The 18,986-nt window shown below is 34.4% G+C and overlaps 4 protein-coding genes across 9 annotated transcripts; 1 reads left to right on the plus strand and 3 right to left on the minus strand.

Moving 5' to 3' along the window:
• Positions 1-822: 822 nt before the first annotated feature.
• On the minus strand, positions 823-4,452 carry LOC112736375 (transcription factor TGA2.2). Of its 6 annotated transcripts, none has more exons than XM_025785804.3 (8): positions 4,186-4,452; positions 3,899-4,058; positions 3,669-3,763; positions 3,249-3,328; positions 2,858-3,076; positions 2,104-2,148; positions 1,917-1,976; positions 823-1,841 (listed from the first exon to the last, which is right to left on the minus strand). In XM_025785804.3, the coding sequence occupies exons 2-8, from the start codon at positions 4,015-4,017 to the stop codon at positions 1,035-1,037; spliced, it is 1,425 nt and encodes a 474-aa protein (XP_025641589.1). In that variant the 5' UTR covers positions 4,018-4,058; positions 4,186-4,452; the 3' UTR covers positions 823-1,034. The 6 variants fall into 6 exon arrangements, with proteins under 6 accessions (XP_025641589.1, XP_025641588.1, XP_072067111.1 ...); XM_025785803.3 differs by having other exon boundaries at positions 2,098-2,148; XM_072211010.1 differs by having other exon boundaries at positions 2,098-2,148; positions 3,427-3,763; positions 4,186-4,235.
• A 3,518-nt stretch (positions 4,453-7,970) lies between these two features.
• LOC112736376 (F-box/LRR-repeat protein At1g67190) lies at positions 7,971-9,938 on the minus strand. The gene is made up of 2 exons (XM_025785809.3): positions 9,619-9,938; positions 7,971-9,472 (listed from the first exon to the last, which is right to left on the minus strand). Exon 2 carries the CDS (start codon positions 9,457-9,459, stop codon positions 8,200-8,202), a length of 1,260 nt encoding a protein of 419 aa, XP_025641594.1. The 5' UTR covers positions 9,460-9,472; positions 9,619-9,938; the 3' UTR covers positions 7,971-8,199.
• A 605-nt stretch (positions 9,939-10,543) lies between these two features.
• LOC112736377 (transmembrane 9 superfamily member 5) lies at positions 10,544-13,658 on the plus strand. Its single transcript, XM_025785811.3, has 7 exons — positions 10,544-10,805; positions 10,890-10,930; positions 11,038-11,626; positions 11,723-11,851; positions 12,052-12,208; positions 12,307-12,791; positions 13,212-13,658. The coding sequence occupies exons 1-7, from the start codon at positions 10,648-10,650 to the stop codon at positions 13,426-13,428; spliced, it is 1,776 nt and encodes a 591-aa protein (XP_025641596.1). The 5' UTR covers positions 10,544-10,647; the 3' UTR covers positions 13,429-13,658.
• LOC112736380 (uncharacterized) lies at positions 13,641-17,279 on the minus strand. Its single transcript, XM_025785812.2, has 6 exons — positions 16,914-17,279; positions 16,767-16,817; positions 16,543-16,594; positions 15,441-15,499; positions 14,338-14,383; positions 13,641-13,992 (listed from the first exon to the last, which is right to left on the minus strand). Exons 1-6 carry the CDS (start codon positions 17,025-17,027, stop codon positions 13,874-13,876), a joined length of 441 nt encoding a protein of 146 aa, XP_025641597.1. The 5' UTR covers positions 17,028-17,279; the 3' UTR covers positions 13,641-13,873.
• Positions 17,280-18,986: the final 1,707 nt, after the last annotated feature.

An 18,986-nucleotide genomic window follows, 5' to 3' on the forward strand; every position in this document is an offset into this window, starting at 1 on the left:
TGAGAGAACAATTATATTGTGGAAAGATGCACCATGCATGATGAGTTGTGCTATATTGAAGGCATACAAATTTTTTGTCTCTAACTAATTAATAGGACTACTATTTATACCTTGTATAGTGAATATTGCATAATTTTCTGTTGCAATATGAATGTGCATGGTTATGAATGACTGCGATCATATATATACGATTGCATCTAAAGAAGTGTCTCGCTCAAAACATAGAAAAACTAAAGCTTCCACTTAACTTTTATTTGTAACCTCACTAGCTACTTAATTAAAAACAAAAAAACTATCAAGTAATAAGAGCATTCCATGTCAATGTGTGGCAATACGGCGTTAAGATTGATGTATACATTATTGTAGTTGTAGAGTCATAGGAAATATTGTAGTAGAGCCTTGTAGTCCATTGCATGTGTGTGTTTGAAAAGTGATTTTGTATAAATAAATTTTTAGGATTAGAAAATATAAGATTAAATTTTTTAAGATATATATATGTTCCCCTTATGCTGATGATGCGGCTTTGACCGAAAGCTGACGTATGCATATTAGGTATATCATCCATGGACACTTTTCTGCTTCTAATAATAAGTAATAACTAACAATAATCGTCATTTAAGAAATGTAAAATATATCTTTCTTCAATGAAACTAATAATAAACTTACCTTTATATATAGAAGAAGAAGTATAGCTAATATATATATAAAGTCATTGTTGTGTCGTTTACGTGCAAGCCTGAGACTCCGAAATACGGTGAAAACTCAGGTGCAGTGGACTTTACGTGAAATTAATAGTTGAGAATCGTTATATGAAATGATTGATTTGACTAAGTTTGCACCCCGAAACATATATAGATGCACTTAATTAATTAATTTAATTGTGTCAATTACAAAAGCAAATAAAACTTATCTGCATATATCTTGTAAGCTAAAGTGAGGTTCCTCTTAATGCACATAAAACTCGAATTTTATTTACAATAACAGATGGAGACACACTTAGCTAAAATGATTGGTTTGCAATTACAAATATTTGTTCAGAAATTAGAGAGATGATTTTGCGGAGAAGGTTGAAGGGTTTGCAAGTCCATGGTTGAGTTATCGTGATGGTTGATGAGGGTCCTGGAGGCCCAAAGAGAACTAAGGGCGCGAAGACGAGCATAGTAGTCTCCAATGACAAGGAAACAGCGAGCTGCTTGACGAATGGTGAGAAATCGACAGAATTGGTGAAGTGTCTGCTGCCTGAGATGATCAGCCTGAAGGAGGAAAGCTTCAAGGTTGGAAAGCTTGGCCATGGCAGCAAGCATCTGAGGGAGGGAGATGGTGTGGAGGAGAGAGTGGTGGAGCTGCTCAAGCCCCTGAGAAAGAGCGTCTTCAGCCTGCTGTGATGAGTGTCTCAGTCCGTACATGGCTATGATCTGCTGCTCCGCAAGAGGCTCCAAGTGGTGTATGAGCAACCCCACCAGGTCTGACGGCCTGAAACCACCCATCCACAGGAAGCACCGCTCTGCCGGGGATGTCCAGGTGCCATTCATGATGTGGAACACGTCCCACTTGGCACCCTCCGCCTTCAGCCTGAACAGGTCGTCGTAGTGGCTCATGTAACTCTCCACTATCACTCTCATCTCCCCGTCCGATATGCCCCCCTCCAGCCCCCTCCTCACCTCCCCCATCTGCCTCTCTTCATCTTCCAGCCATCTTCCATACTCCATGTCGAACATCATTGCTCCTCCTCCTCCTCCTCCTCCTCCTCCTCCTCCTGCTACCTGTGATCTTGCTCTTTCAACCTCCTTTTCCAGCTGAGTAAGCTTTAATCTGCTACACTCTAGTTGCTGCACATAAGCCTGTTCCAATCCAATGCAATGTGTCTTACATTTCTTGCTTATAAATATAAATAAGTGATGCCACGTACTACCTACCTTTTTCCTCAGACGGCTTTTCCTTGCAGCTTCTCTGTTTTGTGCCAACCGTCTCAGTGTCTGAAATCATCAATCACACACAACAAACAAAATCTTCCTATTCATCTTTCCAATATATATAACCATGCATTCTTCTACAAACTACACACATCTCTCTCCTATTTTTTATATAGAAACAAACCTTCACCTTTGCATCCACTGCCTTCTCCGATGTGGAACTCGCTCCTTTTTTCTGCAATATAAAGGAAAATCTTATCAAATACAAAGGTGATGAATAAACAACAATAACAATGTACACTACTGCCAAGCTCACAGAATAATTTCTAGCAACTTTCTGCATTTGTGAATGCAGAGTAGCGGTATGATTATGATTAGGCCATTTCTGTTGTTCATGATGAGGAAGAATAGCCATGCATTCATCGATATGATAAGGATAGCAGAAACCATCATCGTTCTTGTTATTATTATCATCTCCCATTCTTGTTCTTGAAAGAGAGAGAGAGAGAGAGAGAGAGTAGAGTACACAACCCAAACAACAAGCAAGGCGAGGGAGGAATGAGGGTGAAATGGTGAATGAGTGGAGCGAAGTGAGAGTGGGTCACTATTATAATGAGAAAGTTGTTTTTGATAAGTACTGAAAAGATTCTTTGTTTGTTTTTGCCCCTCTCTCTCTCTCTCTCTGGTATTTTTCATGTCAGAAAATCGTTCAGAAATCAGCAACAACTCTGTGTTCCTTTGATTTTCTGAGAGTTGTTGGGATCTGTGCCTGTTCTTTTGTGCTTTGTGAACAAGACAGATAGATAGATATTGAAACAGGGAGATCAACCACAAACGGAAATAGAAGAAAAAACAACAGTAATAATTTGCATTGAAGAGACCTATAGCTTGAACTTTGTTCATACAAAATAGTGTTATGCTAAGGTTGTTATATTAGATGGAACCTTTTGTTGGGGTGATGGCCCTTTTCTTGAGGCATCACTAGTTGCCAGCTGCACCTCTTGATCTTGTTGTTGTTGGTGGCTACTAATTGGAGAATCTTGTGATTGAAAATGATTATGATGGGGTTCCGTTTCCAATTTGCTTGAAAGGGTGTTGGTGTTCACACCTGATCCTGATCCTGAGTCTGTGTTTTCATCCCCTCCTCCTGACTTGCAACCTCCCTGTATTGTGATTCAATAGTTCAATTCCTTTGCAAAATCCTTTAACATGAAAAAGAAAAAATAGAGATTTTGTTTCTTGTTTCAACTCATGTGTTTGGTCCAAAGTGGTGTATATGGGAATGGATTGGTCAAAGAAGAGGCAAGTGAGAGAGAGAGAAAGAGAGAGAGATACTCTTGAGGTTTGGTGGAATCTGATTGGCCATGAAGGGAACATTTCCAGTGTTGCTGCAGGCCTCCCTGTGATGAATAAAGCTGCAAAGTATGCATCAACTCAGCAAATTAAAATGGTTTCAATATTTTTAAAGTTCTCTTTTTCATTTACAATATGGAAAGGTGGAGCCAAATCCTACTTTATTCATTCATCACAAGATCAGGAAAGAAATAAAGTATCATGATGCAAAACAAAGTCATCAGGCTTCTAAGATTTTAATCGCACGCCTTCCAACTAGATTTCCCTCGGAATTCATCATTTTTTATGGTTGGTAGCTCTCTCTCTCTCTCTCTCTCTCTCTCTCTCACTCAAGTTGGAAAGAGTAGTTGGTTGTGCTCTTATCCAAAGTAGTCAGAAAAAGGGAAACAACAACAATCATACATGATGCTTTGGCTTCTTCATCATTTCTAGTCTTGATTCCTTGCAGAACAATTGCCTCTTCCAGCTCTCCAAAATCAAACGCTCCCTCTTCATTCCTATCAAACAAAATTAATATCATTAGAACACAAAGAAACACCATATTAAACATGCAGCCATGCACATATATATAATATAACTCTTCCTTATGAGGAGGAATTCAGTTGTACATGTCTTATTGATACTTTTCATACATTAAGATTGATGATGGGGTGTTGATTCCATGAAGAACTCCATGAGTAGAGGCATGGTGATGACTTGTGATCAGTGACTCTGATAAACCAGTGTCTCCTCCTATTCTTTGGCTCGCCATTCAATAAGCCTAATTTAAACCATTATCATCTTCTCTGCAGCCTGCAGCTCAAACTCAAAGTTGAACAATATGAAAATTACTGTGTTTGCTTATGTATGTGTTTAGATATCTACCACACACATATATAAACACTATGTGTGAGAAAAGAAGGAAGTCATAAACATTTACCTGTTTTTTTTTCCTGGTATATGGACAAGTTCACACAGCAGATAAAGATCAAAGCTTTCTTGTCAAAGTAATATATATATATATAAGTTGCCACAATCAAGAGGGTGCAGTCTTTTTCTCATATAAGTTTGTATGTTTCCTATGGGCAATTATTTTTTTGTTTTCTTTTCGGGTATCTAATAATGTTTCATGCAATGGGAATGGGGTGTCTCTATCTCTTTCTTTTCTCCTTCTTCTTCTGTAGGAAGAAACCTGATTGATAAGCTTGTTTGGCATCCTTTATCATTGTCTTTAGTAGCAAATATTACTCTCTCCTCTGCTACCCCCAAAGTCCTGTCCTACCAATTTGCAAAACTTGTCTGTGCCTATCATAGCTTGTAGGGTATGAGAAGGATACTCCAATAAAAATTAGAAAATAAATAATAAACAATTATTCAGATTTATACAAATTTAAGGAATGGGACCCGATAGGATAGGCAGGACATGGATATTGAATCTATTTAAACTTTTAATTAAAAAATTAAACATTAGAACCATTCTTGAATGATTATTTCACCAACAACAAAGAAAATTTGATATTATATTAGTTTGATATATCTAAAAAAATTGTTACATTTAATAATTAGATTCAATTGTTGAAAAAAGTTGCTTTCTATTAACAAATTTATTTGGAATTAAATTTTGCCCAGTCTTTTAAATATATTAAGCAAATATGCATTTTAGCTAGGACTGGACTCCAAAATAAAAAGAAAATGAAGGAGTGGGGTCCTGTTTTAACTTTTAACTCCTTCCTGCTCCTCTCTCTAACCGCCTGCTAATTCTCATTGGTTCTGTGATGATACTTCTTAAGGGCTTGCATGTTATTGATAGGGGGAAAAAATGTCATATTCATTCATATAGGAAACACACTACAAGAATGAACTCATTGCTACATTTAGATGAGACAAGTTTTTGTTACTTTTTATTTCTATCTTTTTCTTTGCCATTAAAAAAAGATGTAATGGCAAAAGAAATGATGAAGAGAGAAAGCTTTAAAGGTGATTTTTCGTGATCCTTAGCTTTTTTTCACACCTAATAAGTGTTTGGACTTGATTTTTTTATTTAGTTTTATTATTATTATTACAATTGAGAGCTACTTGAAAGCGAGTTCTTTTGACACATCATATCATAAACATTTTAACCTAAAGATTAGAATAATATTCCACTCTGTATTTATTCACAGCTCTGAGATGGAATTGTTTGGTGTTATCTCCTTTGTTGATAGGTCAACATCCATTCCCTATCATCACCTAACTAAAATCATGCCATCTTAAGATTCTTTTCTACTTATAAACGCATATGATACGCACCTTATCATCAATCACTTGCAACTTATTAATCTCATTTATGTTTGTATATATTTAAAATCCTAAATCCATCTTTTGCTGCAGTTTTTGTTTAATTTTTTTGGCTTAATTCTTTAAGCGTTGTGTCTTCTGAGTAATTAACTGCTAATCTTTCAAACGACCAGAGAGAGAGAGAGAGAGAGAGTTATACTATACAGAATAATGCATATCCAATGCAAACTAATGAAAGAGTAGTAGTACTATTATTGCAAAATAGTCAAGTAATAAAACTAATAAAAACAGTTTAACTCAAAAAGGGAGATGATTTCAATTTATTATATATAAAATGCATGAGTATGACCTACATTATTATTAAGAAATGAAGTAGTATGCTGATAAAGAACAGACACAGAAACACTAAAAAAAGGGGGAGACTTTTCGGAAATGTACCCAATCTATAACACAAAGAGGTAGAACCAAATATTCCTTCATGATGCCTTTTATAGGTAACATACCAATTCCTACCAATGATTGGTCTTGGAGCCCAAAATATAAAGTCTCTCATTCTCATGGATCAAACCAGTGTGTGTGTATATACCTTTGTTCCCAACATAATTTATAACCTATGTTCTTCACATAAAAAATGTCTTAGATCAAACTGATTCTAGAATTTTAATTATTTTTTCGTTGATCATACTAAGTCATTGCTTGTTATCTAAGCAAAATATATATCTTCTTTTTTCTTTTGGCCTTACTGCTTGGTTAGACCATTGTTGCAATGGACAATGACATTTAGCAGTTTTTTTTTGGCATTTTGTTACATTCTTGATTGGTGAATGTCAAATTCAAAGGTCAAAGAAAGCAGAGAGATGGCTCAAACAATCTATAATTTTATATAGATGTTGAGTAAGGGAAGGCAATGACAATTCCGACATTTTCAGTCTCTAACGTTATGGACCTCGGCAAATATAGTATTAGGTTGTCTGACCTTATTTAAAGAATAATACCTGTCCATCTACTTGAACTAAAAAAATGTAAATATAAAATGATGATATGAATAAAAAAAATTATAGAAGACATTTCCACTACGAATATTTAAATTTATCATTTCGGTGATACTGCATGTACAATCGTTTTTATAACTAAGTTAAGCAAAAAAAAAAAAGAAACGTGTGCATACGATACTGCTTCTTTTTTTCTGCGCTTTAGAAATTTTTTATGGAGAGTACAGAAACTTATTGATATAGCACAAAAATTTTGTACATAAATACAAATATATTTGTTAGTTGGGTGAGTCAATGTTTTGAGTATGTGATTTTTCAAAATTTTTTGTGCTAGACGCCAAAATTTCAGTCCTATGCTCCAAGATTTCTGTGCTGTACCAAAAAATTTATGTGTTGTATGTATTTTGTTGGTTGGGTGTCAATGTTTTGCGCACGTGATCTTTCAAAACTTTTTGTGCTATGCATCAAAATTTCTATGCTCTAGTTTATTGAACATATATAGGAGAAAAAGAAGATGAAGACGAGATGATGATAATAAAAGAAGGACGAAGATGAGAAAAAAGGAGAAAAAGAAGAAGAAGCGCTGGTGACTTGATAAAACTTGGTTTAAAAAACGTTTGGGTATCTAGCTTTATTGTTACCATATTATGTTTCTAGAGAAGAATATGACTATTTACTCCTTAACTTTGTCCATGCTCTAAACAGGCCATAGACAAATTCACAATACCAAGACTGAGATGAGAAAGATATATGCTATTATTGTTTAAAATTCATGTTGTAAGTATGTGAATATTGATCATTTGTAAATAATGTATATGGATCGTCATGCACCTCTAAGATTACCTCATTAAAACAGACTATTAAGTGCTTTCCTATTAGGTAGAGTTAGTCGCATGAATTAAAACAGTGTTGCTGAATTATATTGGAAAGTGTCTTGAAGACAAATTATTATAATATATAGTAGAGTAGCTTATTGTAAACGAAATAATAATAAAAAAGTAAACCTTCCAAAGGCCTATATTACAATTAGAGTGAAGTTTTATTATCCATGGAAGTTAGCCAACTAAGTTACGTGAAAGGATTTCTTAACCAGCTATATAAGCCATACTAAACACAGACTCCTACATGTTGTTTCAGGGAACAAGTGATTGTGGCAACTTCATGGTTTTAAGAGTGCAAATACAACATTATCAAATACAACTTTTAAGTGGAAGGGAAACATATAATCAACAAGATACTTAGAAACAGAGGACACAGAGAAGAAAGAAGAAACAAACAGAGAGAAAACTCTTAAGAAAAGATACTGCTAATGGTATTTGAACGTCAATGCCTCTTGGCTGTATAACGCACCATAACGGTAATCCCTCAAACATGAATCGTTCCAGATTTCCAAATTTTTTTGTCTCTCTTTTTTCTTGTCTTAATTAAAGGCTAATTAAGATTTTCTGCACAGAGCTGAGAGTAAAAATTCCATACTATAACCTTGTCTTTGCAAAGAAGAGATCAAAGGCCTACTCCTAATGTCTATCATAATTGTTGGTCCGTCACAAAAGTTCTAACGATTCCAAACAATAAATAAGCTAAACCGGAGCTTAAACTCATGAATCTTGTAAGCTACCTGCAAATGTGCCTATGCAATTTATATTTAAATGAAAACTAGCTATAACAAAGCATTCAGCAGAATCTCATTCATACTTAAAATGTGGATCTACATGTGTGTATCTCCTCATAAGCTCAATCATGGATGTGGTAAAATTTGCCAAGATGAGGCATTCTTCTTCAGACTTAGCTTCAGAAACAACCCCATGAATGATCAACTTCTTGAGATTCGGGCATCGCTTAAGCAACCCCTCAACCCAGTGGGAGAAAAGACTATTAATCACAGTCCAGCCGAGCTCTAAGACAACGACATTCTCGAGACAGGAAGAGCCTTGCAAACCATAGTGAAGTGCTCCATCTCTTACATCATAACTCAAAGATAAATGGCTCAGTTGCGGAAAGCATGTGGCAATAGTTTCTACATCTACAACCTCATCCTCATCGTCAAACATCACATCCCAGAGTCGAAGCCTCTTCAAATTGGATGATTTCGAAATCATCTGGTAGAATTTGGGCCATATGATTGTGAAATTGCTGATATCTACGATCTCAAGATTTTCAACGGTCTCGCCGATGTCAAGATGGATAACACTAACATCATCGATCTTAAAATGCTTCAAGGTCCCCTTACCAATCAATTCAAAGACCTCAAGGGCACAATCTTTCAAGTGCAGGCACTCAATACCATCGGCCTCTAATATAAACTTGTCCAAACTGATTGCTTCTACATACACACTCTTGAGAGTTGAACTGCTGAGCTCAACCGTTACCTGAGCATCGGACATTGCAATTTCCGGGTTGACGAGTTCCAAAGCCTCAATCTTGGGGCAGGCTGACACCAAGAGATTAAGATCCAAGGCAGATATACTGACATAACTCAATGAGAGGGATTTCAAACAAGGGAACCTCTGATAATTAGGCTCCACCCCAGAGATGGAATTATGAGCCAGATCTAGTATTTCCAGCTTGTGTCTGCCACAGAGTTCAAGAATGTTAACATTAGGTGTAGTCTTGACATTATAATACAAGTGCCTCAAGGTTTCCCGGGTGTACATGAGCCAAGCAATAACAGTAGAAGCGGAGAATTCGTCGACGTCTTCCATGAGAATAGAGAGTGCCTGCAATCCTGATGTCTGGAAGATGGTCTGTGTGATGAGAATCTCGAGGCGGCTGGTGGTCAAATCGCGGTAGAGAGGCCAATCATTGGAGCTGAAGGAGAGGGTGTGGAGATGCTTGCAGCATGCTTGTCTCCATTTCTTGCAGGTCGCAGAGGCTATCACTACATCCCTTGCAGCCCTTAGGTGCGACAGTATGTTCCCAATCACTTCCACAGGAAGCTGATCCATTTAATTACACTCTCTTCACAACAATTACAATCAGATACACATCGAATACCACAATTAACAACATCAATTCAACAAATTTCCATGGAATTGAAGGAATTTGGACGGAAATCAAATAACAACAAATAGAGGATTGAGCATTGTATGAGAATGGATAGATACCTGAAGGAGGGAAGAGGTGCGTGATTTGAGATTGTTGATTGCAGAAAAGAGAGCAAAGTCAAGATCCGAGAGGGGCACTAAGCACTACGCACTAAGCAGTGAAGAATAGAACATAAATCATAATAGCGACATCATCTCAATTCTCATCTCACACTCCCAATTCCAATTTCCAATCCAATTTTTGTCTTGCTTTTATTTCACCCTCTTCTTAGAGACTAGAGACTCACCTTTTTTTCCAAAACAATAAATTATTTGATTTAAAAATATGAATATCCAATCTATCATAACTCAACAAAATAAGAATCAATCAATTAAAAATTAAATTCTTAGTTTTCAAAACTACTATATTTTAGCTTTTTAATCCCACAAGATATAAGCAACCAAAATTTGTAGTTAATTAATATTAATCAATATTTCTTTTTTAATTTAAAAAATTTATTTTTTTGAGAATTAAATTAAGAATTTATAATTAAAATAGATAAAATCATTTTAAAGATTTTAATTGATATTGACTAAAAAAAAATGGCTATCTAATATTACTTTTTTAATACTATAATATTTATATGCGTTCCATAAACTAAAAAAACTAAGAATCAATCAACAAAATTCTTATTGTAAAAATAAACTTAGTTTAATCTAAATATTTCAAAATATTTTATTTTACTTTCTGTAAAAACTTTATTTTGGTATAAGTTTAAATATTTTGAAAAATATTTTATTTTAATCTGTAAAAAAACATTAAAAATTAATTTCAGGAAGCTGAGGATAAAAGGAAAAATTGAACATAAATCACATATTTTAAAAAAAAGGTTTATATCTAAACTAAAAGAAAAATGCATAAGGAAGAAAACCAATTTGGAAATATTTTGAGGAAAAAAAAAATTTAACATTTTAATTATTAAAAAAAAAAACCTTATATTGATTCTGTTTAATAATGTTCATCTCTGTTGTACTCGTAGATACTGCAATTGACTCTGTGACTTGCAAAACCAAATCACTGCATCTGCATCTGAATCTGCATCATCATCAATGGTTAACACCCATTTCCTCATTCTCTTTCTTCTACTCTTTCGCATTCTTCAGTCTCCATCTCCTTCCGTTGCAGCTTCTCCCTCTGATCATCGCTACCATATTCGGGATCATCTCCCATTTTTTGTCAACACAGTTGGACCCTTCAACAATCCCAGGTTCCTTCCTTCAATCCAAAATTCCAACTTTTCCCCATTTTTCTTAATCTTCATGCAATTCATTCATTATTAGCTCTCTTGCAGTGAGACATACGAATACTATGATTTGCCATTCTGTCAACCAGGTAATATAAGACACTCTTAGTCTTAGGTTTTATTCTAATGATATTGAAAATGAAGTCAAATTGTCATTGGGACCACTTTGATTGTGACAAGGTTGTGTTTTCCACAGAACCAATTGTGAGAAAGAAGGAGTCCCTTGGTGAAGTTCTCAAGGGGGACCGTTTGTGCAATGCTTTGTTTGAATTCAAGTTCAGGGAGAACAAAATTGATGAGACATTGTGCCAAAAATGGATTAATGTTGATGAGGTTGCAAGCTTCAAGGAAGCTATTAACCGTGACTACTACTTCCAGTTTTACTTGGATGACCTTCCATTTTGGGGGTTTATTGGGAAGCTTGAGGAGGATAGCTGGAGTCCTGCTGGGGGAGGGACAAAGTATTACCTTTTTACGCATGTTCAATTTGATGTTCTTTTCAATGGAGACCAAGTCATAGAAGTGAATGCATTTGGTGATCCGAATCGCGCCATTGATATAAGTAATGATGTTGATGTTGATGTTAAGTTCACTTATTCAGTTACCTGGAATGCAACTGCACTGCATTTTGAGAACAGGATGGACAGATACTCAAGAACTTCTTTGCTGCCGGTGTATAGTCAAGTTCATTGGTTCTCATTCATTAACTCAACCATCATCATTTTGCTCTTGGTTGGTTTACTCGCCCTTCTATATACACGGCAGCTGAAGAGTGATCTGAAAAAGTAATTTTCTTCCTTAATCATGATCCTATAAGAAAAATAACATTTTTCTGGGAGTTACATTTGTTTCTTATCCTAATGTTTTTCACTTGCTATTAGGTTTTCTAATGCGAATGAAGAAGACAAGGAGGTTGGATGGAAATCCATCCATGCCGATGCATTGAGACATCCTCCAAACTCATCCTTACTTTTTGCTCTTGTGGGAATTGGAACCCAGTTGCTAATCTTGTAAGCTACTAATGTCTTTGAGGTGCATCTCAGGCCTCTCCCCAAAAGTCAATTATTCATTTTCTAGTCTTTACTCGGCATTGTCAATTTGTCATGGCCGTGATATTTGAAGTTTGTGATACATAGATTCATCAAAACTAAATCCGCTAACTCTTTGCTCCTTTTTTTGTTATACAAACTAATATCGATTTGTTCTGCAGGCTTTTTGTCTTGCTATTTCTAGCATTTATTGGAACCCTCTATCCATACAGTCGTGGAGGACTGTTGAATTACCTTGTTCTGCTATATGCTCTTTCGACTGTTTTTGCTGGGTACTCATCAGCATCCTTCTATGGCCAGTTTGTTGGAAATGGATGGGTAATCCTATACGCAATTAACATGGAAAATAAATGATGTCTCATTATATTTTTCTATCAGCATCCTATGCCTGTTGTGTGACTTGATTATGATTCCAGGAAAGGAGTATTAGTTTAGCAGCGATTCTTTACACTGGACCAGTTTTTGTCGTAGCCTCTATCCTCAACATTATTGCAATATCTTATGGTGCCACAACTGCTCTCCCATTCAGCTCCATCATTGTGATTCTTGTTATATTCATAGTCCTTGCTATCCCCTTGCTCGTGTTTGGTGGAGTTGTTGGATACCGCTTTAGAATTGAGTTTCAAGGCCCTTCTTCGACAAAGAGATATCCTAGGGAGATTCAACAGCTTGCTTGGTATAGGAGAACACCATTTCAAATGTTTATCGGTGGTCTTGTGCCCTTTAGTGCAATTGTCTTGCAGTTACATCAGGTGTATGCTAGTATGTGGGGCTACAAAATATACACTCTTTCTAGCATTTTGTTCCTCACATTTATCACTGCCATTGTGATAATTGCATTCGTCAATATTGGCTTGACATACATTCAATTATCTGTGGAAGACCATGAATGGTGGTGGAGGTGAGTTATTTTGCTGACAAAAATACTTTCTGCTTGCTTTTGTCCAATCCCCCCGCCTCCTTTGGTTTTGTGCATTGGGCAACATTTGATCTTTGATAACCATGAGCATGCTAACTGAAATCAATGTGGTGATGGTTGAGTTTAGATGTGATATATATGCATGTACTTTATTCTCATTGTCTTAAGTTTCATTCTAATCTCATTACTCTCTCAGGAATTGGGCTGCCTTGTTTCTTTCCAGTTTCCTTGTTCACTTGTGATTTGATTAGCCTTTTTCTTTCTTGCTTGCTTTTTTCAGTTCTTCTCTTTAATTATGCTTCTTTTTCTCGTTAGAAAATATATAAATAAATAAATGGTTTATTTCATTAGGCACCCTTGAATGAGGCTTTGTCATTAAAATACTTTATTTGGTGGTTGCAGATCTGTGTTGTGTGGCGGCTCAACAGCCATTTTCATGTTTGGATATTGCATCTACTTCTATGTGAGATCAAATATGAGTGGATTCTTGCAGCTATCCTTCTTTTTTGGCTACAATGCATGTTTTTGCTATGCTTTCTTCCTAATATTTGCCTCCATTAGCTTCCGAGTTTCGTTGCTATTTGTTCGCCATATATACCATGCTGTTAAGAGAGAGTGAGACATGTTCCTGTCGTCTAGTCTCCTACCTCAGAACCACAAAGGGACTGCCCCCAGAAAGTGAAATATACTTGGCTTGTTTTAATGGTGTTCCTTCATTGATTTCTTTAACAAGAACATTTGTGCTGACAGTGTATCTTCAAACTTATTTTTGTAATCAAATTGAAAACAAATACAGGCAAATCAAGAGAGAGTAATGATTAATGAGAAGCCTTTTTGCAAGTTGAAAAACTTCCTTGGTCTCTTCTTTTCGAAATTATTTATCATGTGAGAAAAGAATCTCTCTAATCTCGAGAACCAGTTTTCAGGGAGCTAAAACTACACAATATTGTTGCTTTAAAACTGAAAGAGCGGTATTTACACTAGAAGAAAAAATAATAAAAAAAAAATCCCACAACAAATACAAAACTTAGTACATGCACTACATGCATGTGTGTGTATACACATCAGAGAGCAGAGGAAGTTCTTGATTTCTGAATCTTATCTTCCTCCGAAGGCGGCGACGGTGACATTGCCGCATGGTATGATGAGGAAGTTAGCTGTGCCAAAGCAGGAATAGCCCCACCTGCAGTTATTCCAGCAACATTCTTGTCAACTCGGCAACACAATAATCAATATTATAAGAACAAGACCACTCATCAGTACCCAAAGTTTGCATTATCAACACATCACGATAAGTACACTTGGACCATAAAAATATTCATTTTTCCACGTAACTAGCAAGAAGCTAATATTCAGGGGTACTGGTATCTTTATTTGTGGTTAAAATTTCATGAGATGTCCCACAAACTCAAATACTTATTCTAAAGTTTGTAAAAATTTTGATTAAAGCCAGCCCATGGAAGGGGTATCAATACTCTTATACAAACACTGTTACCAATGGAAATTTCTAAATGCATAAGAGATTTACCTGCCAGTCCTGCACAAGCTGAAGAGAACACTATCACAGGTGGTGCCTGAAATCAGAGAGGTTTCATTCAGTGTGATTATTAGCAATAAGTTCATGCTGACAAAAGAATGCAGGAAGCATTGACCTAGGAGCATTTCTGCAGCGTAGTGAGTAAAAGCCCAATACCGTTTGAATGCTTATGAACTCAATTTCAGATACCCCAACTTACAAATGATGTCTAAGCACCAATATGGAAGAAAGGTCTATATTAAAGGAACTGCATTTTAGAACAAATGAGACTTTTTTCTTCAAAAGAGTCCTTTTACCAAAAAATAATCATGTTTGGGTAAAAACACTGAAAGAGATGCTAATCAAAAATAATAATTTTAGAGGGAGAGGGATCTAATGCCACTTAAGCTACGATTCATTGGCATATTTGGTATTTACTTTAAAGAGTACCTAAAATCTCCTCAATGAGAACAAATCAAAGCAACTATACCTTATATAATATTATATTTCATCAAGCAAGTATTTATGTAGCAATTATAGAGGGAATAAACTGATACTCAGAAGAAGTTCTTCTATTTTAAGCTCTATAATAGCATCATGATTATCAGAAAAATCATGGATAGAACATGAGAGAATCATCTGACTTGTTTGCAAAGCTTAAAGTGGCAAATGGAATTTATTCATTAATGGAGGAAGCAATGGTGTCTAGGTAACAAGGGCTGTTCCCTTGACACACTAGTTTGGTAAAATGCTTGTTTAAGGATCTAAGGCAAAAAGGGTTTCCATACCTGATAATAACTATTTTGAGGAACAAATGGTTCTCTTTTTTAAATCCAAAGATTTATAACCATCAATTTGCCGTTGATTTGGAGGAAAATAGAACAAAGGTTGAAATTACATACAAACTATCTAGACCGTTTTTTTACTGAAGAAAGAAAGTAAATCTCCTAGATCATAAACAAATAATGCTACATTCTTAGTTATTTAGTATGCTTAATCTAAGACATTAAAACTAGTAAAAGATGCATCCAAACATTGAAGATAAGGCAGAAGTATAAATGAACATAAGACCAAAAAAGAACTAAAGAAGGGGACAGAAAGCACAGAGAACTTACACCAACAAGAAAATGCACCCACATTGGTCCTTTGACGTGTCTCTGAACAACTGGCATAACTGCATTACAAATGGGAAAAAATAAACTTCAATAATGCTCTTGGCCATTAATATTAACATTAAAGCTTCATCTTTAGTTTGAAACATGGACTTTGTCTGCAACTATGATTTACAAATCAATCAAAAGATATACATTCTCAATTTCTCATTCTTCTTGTTACTTAATGCCATAAGTCCCACAATTCAAGACTGAAGGCAGTGTATCTCAGTTGTTTCAAAGAAGGTATTTAAAGCCTTTATATAAACAAAAGAAATCAGCTAAATTTATCAATGTTTCTAAGATTGATATCTTACCTACAATCAGGAGGGAGGGAATAGGTAAAATTTGAATTGTAACAAAATTCAGAAAATTCTTTAAAAAAAAAAAAAAAAAAAAAAAAAAAAAAAAAAAACCTATTGAGAGAAACTGAGATGCAGCAGTAATGCAAGTCAAAGGAGAACAACAGAGATGAAATGAAATAATGTTCAGAGTAGGGCGATTTTTAAATTTTTTATTGCTTTTTAAGATGAGGTTGATCTGCCACCAGAAGAGGTGGTTGAGTCAGCATAGTGGGATCATCCCATATTTCAAGAGCAGATTACACTAACACCCTCTGCAGTTTGGTGAAATTCATTGTGACTCCCTTCTATTTGGCCAGATTACACTGGTGTTGTGTTAATTACAGGTTGTTTAGTGCCATGTTCTACAGAATAGAAGCATGTATAACATACCCTAAAGCTCTGGAGTGATAGAGTACATTTTTGAGAAAGAGATGGGCCGGGTTGAATTTTGCCAAACTCTGGGAAGGGGAGTGTGATTCGCTCATATTTGAATCCCACTCATTAATCTACACACAATTCCACCAAACAGACTTGGTGGCTGTGATCAGGATCTTCAACCCCAGCAGAAATTTGACAAGCATAACTAAATTATGCCCCGCCAAGTTTTCAAATATGAATTACCCCTTAGAACAGCATAACAAGGTACCATATCAAGCTGATACAGGATATCATATATCCAAAATTCAACATGATGCATTTAAAGGGTACTAAAAATTACATACCATGGTTAAATCCATAAAATGCACTTGTAATGCCACCAACGGCAGAACCAATCTGCATTAAAGAAATAAAAATTAAGTATAAAAACCATCTAGAATAACTATCAAACCTCAAAATCCACGGGGGCAAAAATAATCGCAGTCTTAGATCCAATTCTCAGCCAAAAAATGGATCTAAAGGCTTGAATTTTGAGAAGAAAAAAGAAGTGGGGTGTGAAGAAACTAACCATAGAAAAGCTATCCCTGATGAGGGGTGGAATGGTCCAGCTACTGGTTTCCTACAACAAATTGAGACCAAAGCGAAAAATAGCAAAATTGAGAGAAAATTCGAAGTGGGAAAATAGAGAAACTTAAATAAAAAGAGAAAAAAATACCATGTGCTTAGAAAGTGGGCCTGCGCAGTGATTGCAGCGAAGGTTTGTAGTGTTGTTGTCGCCGCCATTGGAAGCTCTGCTCTTGTTGCTGTAGCTGTTGGGGCGTGCCGCCATGTTCGTGGTGGATACCAGAATCACAAACTCTTGGTTTTGGTTTAGAATTTGGATCAAAGCCACGTTGAAGAGTAGACACTAGAAACTTGAAAGTTGAATCTTTTAACAATAATATTATAATCAAATTAAATTAGGTTTAGGAATTAGGATCAAAATTTATTTAAAACCTTTCTTTCCCTTCCAAGTTCTATTGATCCGTATCTTTAAATGTGTTCGACGATCAACATAGATAAGATAAGTTTTGTTATTTCAATCAAACCAAATTAAATTTTCTCTATTAATTATAGAGATAATACTCAATTGGTCTCTGAATTTACATCTAAATCTCAATTTAATTCCTAAAGTTTTAATTGTTTTTATTTAGTCTCCAAATTTTGCGAACATAACTCATATTAGTCTTTGAAACAATTTTCAACGTACAAACGTTAACGAAACATTGTCGTGGACAGTCGGACGCTACACTAAACTTTGTAAAAATGATGTCGTTTTAGTTTTGGCACTCAAATAACCTAAAACAACATCATAAGTGGTGTTTATTAAAATTTTACCTAACAAAATAAGTAATACAAAGCTGTTTATGAGCTATTTGAATGTCAAAATCAAAACTGCATTATTTTACAAGTTTCAACGTGATATGTGACTATATATATCAGTGCTCTATTAACGTTTTTGTACTGAAAATCGTCTCAGGGACTAATGTGAGATACATTTATAAAATTTGGGGACTAAATAAAAACAATTGAAACTTCAAATACTAAATTAAAATTTGTTTGTAAATTTAGGGACCAAATTGAATATTAACTCATTAATTATATTTTTAGGATTAAACTCCATTATTTATCATGAAAAAATTAATAATAAAATGAATTGAATTACTTACATAATTTATATATATGAGCATTTAAATAATTTTTTTTGCAGAGATCTCCTCGTAGATACATATTTCAATTGCTGCTCCCATCTTTATTTATTCAAGAGGGTTTATCCTCGTAAAAATTTTATGGATTCCTATAAATCTTTTCGTCGCAGATAATTTAGCAAGTATCCATGAATACAAATTTTTTTTGTCATCACTAATTCAAATATTAGAAAGCACTAAAAATGTTTGAATAGTATATATGTAATTCTTTGGAAAAAAGAAAAAGGAAAAACAACTAGAAATTAAGAGACACAAAAAAAAAATAGAATAAAGTACTAAAAATGTTTGGATAGTATATATGTAATTCTTTCAAAAATACTATTATTACACACAAAAAAAATTAGTCTATAAATTAATATTATATATTTGTGTATAAATATATATTGTTTGATTTATTTTTAATGTGTATTTTATATTAATAATTAATTTTGCAGTTGATTTAGTTTTTAATATACATTTAGTATTATTGTTTTGTCAGTACAATTAGTTCTACTTTTCTTAGCATTAACCATTAATTTTATTTTCAGAATAATTAACCTTATTTTATTTCAGGATAAATTGATATTTTGATCAGGAGTCATGGTAAATTTATTTTCACCCATTCTCTTTTTGATACATATACATTCTCTTTTTTATACTAACGATTCAATAGGCACTCACTTTTCTATTATTTTAAAGAAATTAATTTTATTTTTAAAATATATTATTCACCTCTTCAAATTTATTAGATTACCTTTTTTTATTTTAATATTAACGTGATCTTATTTATATCATATTTTAGTGTTGGTGTTAATATATCATTCACCCTTTAAATTTATCAGATAAGTATTTTTTTTCGTTATTTTAAAATTAACGTAGCCATATGTATATGATATTTTGTTGAGAGTAAAATTACTATAAAAAAAACCTTGAAAATGCTAAATTATAAAAGAACACAATAAATATATATGAATATATTATAGAAAAATGTATAGTTCAAGAAATAACGACAAAAATGTTATCCTAATTTAAAAAGAGTATATCTATAAACCTAAATGCAT

The sequence above is a fragment of the Arachis hypogaea genome, chromosome 13 (assembly GCF_003086295.3).
Source record: "Arachis hypogaea cultivar Tifrunner chromosome 13, arahy.Tifrunner.gnm2.J5K5, whole genome shotgun sequence".
NCBI classification, from domain to species: domain Eukaryota; kingdom Viridiplantae; phylum Streptophyta; class Magnoliopsida; order Fabales; family Fabaceae; genus Arachis; species Arachis hypogaea.

Coding starts and splice junctions, on each gene's coding strand:
- LOC112736375 (XM_025785803.3), bottom strand. CDS start 4,017: ATGGCGAGCCAAAGAATAGGAGGAGACACTGGTTTATCAGAGTCACTG. Junction 3,329..3,668: donor TGAAGAAGCCAAAGCATCAT/GTATGATTGTTG, acceptor CATACTTTGCAG/CTTTATTCATCACAGGGAGG. Junction 2,149..2,857: donor GGCCATCACCCCAACAAAAG/GTTCCATCTAAT, acceptor TTTATATTGCAG/AAAAAAGGAGCGAGTTCCAC.
- LOC112736376 (XM_025785809.3), bottom strand. CDS start 9,459: ATGGATCAGCTTCCTGTGGAAGTGATTGGGAACATACTGTCGCACCTA.
- LOC112736377 (XM_025785811.3), top strand. CDS start 10,648: ATGGTTAACACCCATTTCCTCATTCTCTTTCTTCTACTCTTTCGCATT. Junction 10,931..11,037: donor TTTGCCATTCTGTCAACCAG/GTAATATAAGAC, acceptor TGTTTTCCACAG/AACCAATTGTGAGAAAGAAG. Junction 11,627..11,722: donor CTGAAGAGTGATCTGAAAAA/GTAATTTTCTTC, acceptor ACTTGCTATTAG/GTTTTCTAATGCGAATGAAG.
- LOC112736380 (XM_025785812.2), bottom strand. CDS start 17,027: ATGGCGGCACGCCCCAACAGCTACAGCAACAAGAGCAGAGCTTCCAAT. Junction 16,818..16,913: donor GCCCACTTTCTAAGCACATG/GTATTTTTTTCT, acceptor AATTTGTTGTAG/GAAACCAGTAGCTGGACCAT. Junction 13,993..14,337: donor AGCTTGTGCAGGACTGGCAG/GTAAATCTCTTA, acceptor GAATAACTGCAG/GTGGGGCTATTCCTGCTTTG.